Here is an 8,132-nt window from a genome sequence, read left to right as displayed (position 1 = left end):
CGCGCGGCCCCTTTAACACCCCCCTCCCCACCCCGCGAGGGGCGGGGCCTCGCCGGGGAGGGGGCGGGGCGAGGTCTCCATGGCGACGCGGCGCTGACGCGCACGCGGGGCGATGGCGGGGGGGGAGGGAGGAGGGGGGAGGGGCGTGGGCGTCCGGCGCTGGCGCGCGGGGGCGGGGCGGGGCGGGGCGTGGCCGCGGGGGGGAGGGGGCGGGGCGGGGCGGGGCGGGGCGGGGCGGGGGGGGGCGCCGCGAGCGCGACGGCGGCGGCAGCGCGGAGCCATGAAGACCCCGGCGGACGCAGGTGGGGACTGCGCCCCCCCCCCCCACGCGAGACCGGAGGGGGGAGGGGAGGGGGGGGGGGGGGGAGCAAACTTTGGGGGGGGGGGATCCCCCCGCCGCGGGGGGGGGAGGGGAGGAACTTTGCTCCCCCCCCCCCACGCGCGCCGCAAACTTTCCACCCCCCCCCCGCCCCCACGTGGGGGAGGGGGGCGCGCCACGCGCGACCCCCTCCCCCCTTCGCGACCCCCCTTGTAATTTGGGGGGGGGAGGGGCTCCCGCCCCCCCCCCCCGCGCCGTCCCCCCTCCCCCACCCACGCGAGCTCCGGAGTTTCCACGCCGGGACCTGTTGCGTCCCCCGCGACCCCCCCCACTTTTTTCCACGCGGGGGGAGGGGGCGACCCCTCCCCCCCCCCCCCCCCCTTCCCCACGCGGGGCAACTTTTCCCGCGGGGGGGAGGGGGCGAATTTCCCGGGGGGGGGGGGGTGGCGCTGATATGGGGGGAGGGGGGTTGCGCTGATCCCCCCTCCCCCACGCGTGGGGGGGTGTTTTGGGGGGGGGGGAAGAGGCGGGGGGGAGGGGCTGTGCCACGTTGTGTGTTTTTAAAGGGGGGGTGGGACCGCCCCTCCCCCCCCGCGTGGGGTGAGGGTGGGGGGTGCAGGCGGGGGGGGAAGGGCAACTTTAAGGGTAATCGGGGGGGGGGGGGGCGCGAATGGGGGTCGCGTGACGCGGGCGGGGTCTGCCCCCCCCGCCCCCCCTCCCCCCGGCCCCCCTCCCCCCCCCCCCCCCCGTTTTGTCTGCAGGAATCCGGCCGGGCCGGGGCGCGATCGCGCCTGTTCAAACTTGTCCCCTCCCCCCCCCCTTAGCCCCCCCGCTGGCCACGCCCCCTCCCCGCCTGGCCACGCCCCCCCCCCCCCACCCCCCGCCGCTGGCCACGCCCACACCCCCCACCCCCACCGGGAGCGCCCCCTGGCGGCGGGGGAGGGGGGCACCCCCCCCTTTTCGGTGCCCCATAAGTGTGGGGCAGCCCCTGGGGGGGGGGGGCGGGCCGCCCCATAAGGGGGGGGGGGGGGGGAGGCCCTGTGACCCCTATGGGGGTGGGGGAGGGGAGCGTGGGGGCTCTTTGACCCCCGGATGAGTCGTGGCGGGGGGTTGGGGGGCGCAGCGCACACCTGGGGGGCCCGGACGCCAGGGTCCCGGTTATGGGGCAGCCGTGGGGCCCGGACCCCAATGTCCCCAGTTATGGGGCGGCCGTGGGGCCCGGACCCCAATGTCCCCAGTTATGGGGCAGCCGTGGGGCCCGGACCCCAGGGTCCCTGGTTATGGGGCGGCCGTGGGGCCCAGACCCCAGGGTCCCTGGTTATGGGGCAGCCGTGGGGCCCGGACCCCAGGGTCCCTGGTTATGGGGCGGCCGTGGGGCCCGGACCCCAATGTCCCCAGTTATGGGGCGGCCGTGGGGCCCGGACCCCAATGTCCCCAGTTGTGGGGCCCGGACCCCAGGGTCCCTGGTTATGGGGCGGCCGTGGGGCCCGGACCCCAGAGTCCCTGGTTATGGGGCAGCCGTGGGGCCCGGACCCCAGAGTCCCTGGTTATGGGGCGGCCGTGGGGCCCGCAGGCCGGGGTCCCGTCGCCCCCCCGGGCCGGGGGTGTCTGGCGGTGCCGGCCGGGAACAGTGGCCCATTGACGGCGCTGGCGGCGCCGCTGATGTCACGTCCCCGGCCCCCCCGCCCCCCCCGGCCCTAATTAGCGAGAACAGGCCCCTGAGTGTGTGCGGCCGCGGGGGGGGGGAGGGCGGGGGGCTCACCCCACCCCCGCCCCGCCCCCACCCAGGGCACCCGGCCAGAGCTGGGGGGGGGGGGGGGGGCGCGCACGGGGCATCCCAGACCCTGCTTGGGGGGCTGGGTGTGGGGCGCCCCACGGCCTGGGGGTGCTGGTTGGGGGGTGACTGCTTATGGGGCGCCCCATATCCATGGGGAGGTGCTTATGGGGCGCCCCGTGTCTGTGGGGCGCTGCTTGTGGGGCGCCCCACGTCCGTGGGGAGCCAGTTGTGGGGTGACTGGTTATGGGGTGATTGGTTATGGGGCGCCCCACGTCCGTGGGGTGCCTGGTTATGGGGTGACGGGGCTGCATCACGACTCCCCTCCCCCCCCCCCAAATCCGGGGGCGTTTTTTGGGGGGGGCCCCGCACGCGCCTCCCCCGTGGGGTTATTTTTAGCGTCTCCGGTTGCCGGGCAACGGGGCGCAGCCTGGGGGAGGGGGGGAAGGGCAGCGCTTTGGGGGGGGGGGGCCCCCGCCCCCCAATTCCCGCGGCGCCGTGGGGCAGGTGAGATCATCGCGGCCGCGGCTCCATTACGGCCTCTGCATTATTGATGCGCTCGTCGCGCCGGTGGCGGGGGGGGGGCTGGAAAAGGGGGGCCCCCCGAAACCCCCTCCCCCCCCCCCCCCATAGCCGGGGGGTGCGCCCCATAGCGGCACCCCATAGCTGGGCGTGTGGGGCACAGCCCCATAGCGATACCCCCAAAGGGGCTGCCCCCTCGCTGTGGGGCTGTGGGAGGGGGTTAATAGGTGGGGGGGTGGACTTGGGGGGCAGGGGGGACTTGGGGGGCGGGGGGGACTTGGGGGCGGGGGGGGGGGGGCCCGGACAAAGGGCCGTTGTCTGCGAGCGCTGACCTCAGCCCCAAACCATCCCGCAGTGGCACGGCCCCCCCCGCCCCCCGGGGACAGATGTGGGGCTGAGCCCCGGTCTGGGGGGGCCGTGGGGGTGGGGGACGGGGGTGGGGGGTGGCCCGGGGTTGGGGGAGGGGCTGGTTTCCTCCCCCCCCTTTACCGTCGCCGTGGGGTGACGCCGTGGGGTGACGTGAGCACCTTGGGGCTGCGGATGGGGGGTTGATCCCTGCTGAGCCGGGGCGTCCGGCCCCCCACGTCCTGCCCCACAGCGGGGATGGGGACCAGGCATCCAGCCCCCCACGTCCTGCCCCACAGCGGGGACGGGGACCAGGCATCCAGCCCCCCACGTCCTGCCCCACGGCGGGGCCGGGAACCCCATTTCCCCCCGCCCCACGGCGGGAAAGGACCCGCGTGCCCGACCCTTCGCGTCCTGCCCCACGCCGCCGCAGGGGACCCAGGCCTCGGGGGGCCCCTCCGGCCCCACGGCGCCGTGGGGTGCTGATCCCCCCCTGACCCGTCCCCGTCTCTCCCCCCCGCCCCCCGCCAGGCTTCGCCTTCCCGGACTGGGCGTACAAGCCGGAGTCGAGCCCGGGCTCGCGGCAGATCCAGCTCTGGCACTTCATCCTGGAGCTGCTGCGGAAGGAGGAGTACCGGGAGGTGATCGCCTGGCAGGGCGACTACGGCGAGTTCGTCATCAAGGACCCCGACGAGGTGGCCCGGCTCTGGGGCGTCCGCAAGTGCAAGCCCCAGATGAACTACGACAAGCTCAGCCGGGCCCTCAGGTGGGGGCTTCGGGGGGTCCCGGGGGTCCCCTCGGGCTCCGCTCGCGCCCCACGGCGCTCGCTTCCCCGCCGTCCGGGCCCCACGTCTGCCCCACAGCCCCCTAAGTTACCGGCGGGGGTGGGGACCCAGGCGTCGGGCCGCACACCTGCCCCATAACCAATGAACCCAGGCACCTGGGCCCCACACCTGCCCCATAACCAGTGAACTCAGGTACCTGGGCCCCACATTTGCCCCATAACCAATGAACCCAGGCACCTGGGCCCCACACCTGCCCCATAACCAATGAACCCAGGTGTCTGGGCCCCACATCTCCCCATAACTAGGGGACACGCGTGTCCAGCTCCCATGTCTGCCCCACATCTGCCCCCTAACCAGTAGTCCCAGGCGTCTGGGCCCCCCACCTGCCCCACATCTCCCCATAACCAATGAACGCAGGCGTCTGTGGCCCACATCTGCCCCATAACCAGTGACCCCAGGCATCCAAGCCCCCCATTTGACCCATAGCCAGTGAACCCCGGTGCCTGGGCCCCACCTCTGCCCCATAACCAGTGACCCCAGGCATCCGTGACCCACACCTGCCCCATAACCAGCGAACCCAGGCGTCCGGGCCCCACGTCTGCCCCACACCTGCCCCATAACCAACGACCCCAGCCATCCCTGCCCCACACCTCCCCCATCCCCCGTCCTCCGGCCGCGCCGCTCGCCTTGACGGGGGTCCCCGGCGCCGGGGGAGGGGTGGGGGGTGTCCGTCGGTCCGTCCGCCCCTCGGCAGCCCGTCCGTCCGTCCGCCCGCCCCCCAGGTACTACTACAACAAGCGGATCCTGCACAAGACCAAGGGCAAGCGCTTCACCTACAAGTTCAACTTCAACAAGCTGGTGCTGGTCAACTACCCCTTCATCGACGTGGGGCTGGCAGGTACGGGCGGGGGGAGGGGCGGGGGGGGGGGGAGGGGTGCAGCCCCCCCCTCTGACCCCCTGCCCCCGCCCCCCACAGGCCCCCCGCTGCCGCAGAGCGCCCCGCCGCTGCCGTCGGGGGGTCCCACTTTCGTTTCCCGCCGCTGGCCGGCCCCTCCCCCGCCGCCGAGGGGCTTTCCCCTCCCCCCCCGCCGCCCCCCCGCCCCCACCTCCCCCCCGAGGACCTGCGATCCCCGGGGGGGGTGGGGGCGCCCCCTCCCCCCCCCGCCCCCCCCCCTCCTTCCCCCGCCGCCTGGGTTCCCTCAGCGACGGCTCGGACGCCGCCGAGCTGGAGGAGCCCCCCTCCCCCCCCGCCCCTGCCCCCTCCCCCCCTCTCGGGGGGGGGTTCCGCACCATCCCCCACCCCCCCCTCCCCGCTTAACCCCCGAGGGGCTTTTCCGCCTCTACCCCCGCGACCCCCTCAGCCCCTTCCCCGTCTCCCCCTGGCCGGGGGCGGGGGGGGGGGGGGCACGGGGGCCCTCCTCCCCCCACCCCTGTCCCCCGCCCCCCCCCTGACCCCCCCCCAGGTGGGCTACGCCCCCTCCCCCACCCTCAGCCCCCTTTTCCCCGGGGGGGGAGGGGGGGGATCCCACTTCTCCTTCAGCCCCGAGGACCTGAAGCGGGCGCTGGCGGCCCAGACCCGCAGCGTCTACAGCTACCACCTGAGCCCCCGAGCCTTCCTCCCCTGCCCCGCCCTCCTCCTCCCCCCGCCCCAGCCCCCCCACCCCCCGCCCCAACCCCCCCCAAAACGACCCCCCCTTCCCCTTCAAGCTTCAACCCCCCCCGCCGGGAAGGCGGCAGCGGGAAAAAGCTCGGGAGCCGCCGCCGCCATCATCATCATCATGCTCACCTGGAGGAGGAGGAGGAGGAGGAGGGGGCGGGGGGGCGATGGCGGAGCCCCCCCACATCAAAGTGGAGCCGGTGTCGGAGGAGGAGACGGTGGAAGTGACGGACCTGAGCGAGGAGGAGGAAGAGGAGGAAGATGAGGTCTTCAAGCCGCCCCCCCCGGGGGAGGAGGAGGAGGAGGAGGAGGAGGAGGAGGGGGGAGGGGGGGAGGAAGGCGGGGGCCCCCCCAAGGCTCCCGCCCCCCCCCGCCCCGAGGGGACCCCCTGCGTCCCCCTCAAGCTGCGCTTCAAGCGGCGCTGGAGCGAGGAGCGGCGGCGGGGGGGGGGAGGGAGGGGCCCCCGCCCCTCCCCCCGGGGGAGGATAAGAAGGTGAAGGGGGTGGGGGGAGGGGGAGGAGGAGGAGGAGGGGGGGCCCCCTCAAAATTTGGGGGGGGGGGCGGCGGGTGAGCGCCGACCTGCAGCGCGCCACGGCCCAGCTCTCCCTGGACTCGTAGGGGGGGGGGAGGGGGCGGTTGTGGGGCGAGGGGGGGCGGGGGGGGAGATGTGGGGGGAGGGGGGTCACCCAGACCCCTCCCCCGCTGCCTTAACTCGGGGCTCCGCGCCTGCCATGGGGGGAGGGGGGGGCAATTTGGGGGGGGGGCCCCACCCCCCCCGACCCCCACCCGCCTTGGAGCGGGGGGAGGGGTCTCTGTTTGGGGTGGGGGGAGGGGTCCAGCAGGGTTCAATGCAGGGAATGGCCCCTCCCCCTTTTGGGGGGGGCACAGTTGGGGGAGGCCCCCCCTTTTTCTGTTTCACACCTCCCCCCTTCTTAGGGCTGCGTTTGGGGAGGGACCCCCAAAAATGGGCAGGGTCCCCCTCAAAATGGGCGGGATCCCCTCAAAAAATGGGCGTGGCCCCCTCCAAAGGGGTGGGGGCTCCCTCCAAAAACAGGCGGGGCCCCCTCAAAATGGGCGTGGCCCCTTTCAAAACGGGTGGGACCCCCAGGAACGGGTGGGGCTCCCTCAATGGGCGTGGCCCCTAAAAATGGGCGTGGCCCCCTCTCAAAAAACAGGTGTGGCCCCCTCCAAATGGGCGGGGCCCCCCGAAACGGGCTCTTAAGCACAAATACGTTTGGTTTTTTTTTCTCCCCCCAAAAAATGCAAAGGGGGTGGGGCCGCCGGCACAGCCCCTCCCCCACCCCCTCCCCCACCCCACCCCCCTGCTTTTCGGGGGGTCCCTCCCGTGGGGGGGGGGAGGGGCCCCCCCGCTTTTGGGGGGGTTTCCCTGTACAAACGGCTTGATGTAACCAAAAAGGAACCGACCCGGGGTGGGGCGGGGCGGCCCCACCCACCGGGGGGGGATGGGGGGTGGGGGGTGGGGGAGGGGATTGTGGGGGTTTCTTAAGTGCCTGTTGCTGTACTGTCTGTGGGGGAGGGGGGGCCAGGCCTGCGCCCCCCCCAGCACCCCCAAATCCGGGGCGGGGGGAGGGGTCCCCGACTGACATCACCCCCCCATCCCCCACCCCGGCACTCGCCCTGGGGGGGGGGGAGGGGTCGCTCAGGGCCCCCCCCCCCCCCCCCCCCATCCTTGAGGGGGGGGGGGGGGGGGGGGGGGAGGAGCCCGGTTGGGGGGTCCAGGGCGGGGGGGGGGGGGGGGCGGGGGGTCTATCCGAAGCCTTATCCGTTGTAAATAGCGGGGGAGGGGCGGGGAGGGGGAGGGGCGGGCTCACTTTAAGAATGTATAAAAATTAAAAAAAAAAAAAAATAACCAATAAAGATTTCACAGTTCAGCTGCCTCCGCCGCTCCCCGGGGGGTCGGGACCCTCCCCCGGGCCTCCTCGCACCAGGCCCCGGGGCTCCGCTAGGCCTCAGGCCCCTGCTAGGCCTCAGGGCCCCTCTAGGCCTCAGGGCCCCCACTAGGCCTCAGGGCCCTGCTAGGCCTCAGGGCTCTGCTAGGCCTCAGGGCCCCCGCTAGGCCTCAGGGCCCCGCTAGGCCTCAGGGCCCCCGCTAGGCCTCAGGGCCCTGCTAGGCCTCAGGGCCCCCGCTAGGCCTCAGGGCCCCGCTAGGCCTCAGGGCCCCCACTAGGCCTCAGGCCCCTGCTAGGCCGCAGGGCTCTGCTAGGCCTCAGGGCCCCCGCTAGGCCTCAGGGCTCTGCTAGGCCTCAGGGCCCCTGCTAGGCCTCAGGGCCCCCGCTAGGCCTCAGGGCTCTGCTAGGCCTCAGGGCCCCCGCTAGGCCTCAGGGCTCCGCTAGGCCTCAGGGCCCCTCTAGGCCTTGGGCCTCTGCTAGGCCTCAGGGCTCCACTAGGCCTCGGGCCCCAGCAGGCCGCGGTCCCCCGGGCCCGGGGGGGGTCCCCGCAGCTCCCCGTTACCCCCGGGCTCCGGGGTGGGAGCGTTTCGCGGCTGCCCCGGTCCCGACCCGTCGGTGTAGGCCGCACTTCCGGGTTTGGCGCCGCCGTTCCCTGGCAACGCGCAGTACCCGGCGTCCTTTGCGCCCGAAGCCTTCCCGCCACGCCTTCCGTTGCTAAGCGACACCCAATCAGCTCCCGCCTCCCCCCGCCCCGCCCTCCCGGCTCGCCCGAGCCTCCCTTTCCCAGCCCGCCCCGCGCGCGCGTCGCTCAGCAACACCC

General features: G+C 74.3%; 1 protein-coding gene across 1 annotated transcript; it reads left to right on the top strand.

The window, feature by feature from the left end:
* The first annotated feature begins 192 nt into the window (after positions 1-192).
* ERF (ETS2 repressor factor) lies at positions 193-6,624 on the top strand. Its single transcript, XM_087778521.1, is given in 7 exon segments — positions 193-302; positions 3,492-3,726; positions 4,528-4,643; positions 4,722-4,763; positions 4,766-4,884; positions 5,209-5,368; positions 6,578-6,624. Coding segments are annotated over 7 exon segments (741 nt in total). The 5' UTR covers positions 193-280.
* The last annotated feature ends 1,508 nt before the right edge of the window (positions 6,625-8,132 follow it).

Source organism: Nipponia nippon, unplaced genomic scaffold, assembly GCF_047370975.1.
Source record: "Nipponia nippon isolate SJK-2023a ecotype South Korea unplaced genomic scaffold, ASM4737097v1 scaffold_44, whole genome shotgun sequence".
NCBI classification, from domain to species: Eukaryota; Metazoa; Chordata; class Aves; order Pelecaniformes; family Threskiornithidae; genus Nipponia; species Nipponia nippon.
This window is presented reverse-complemented; position numbering and strand designations above follow the sequence as displayed.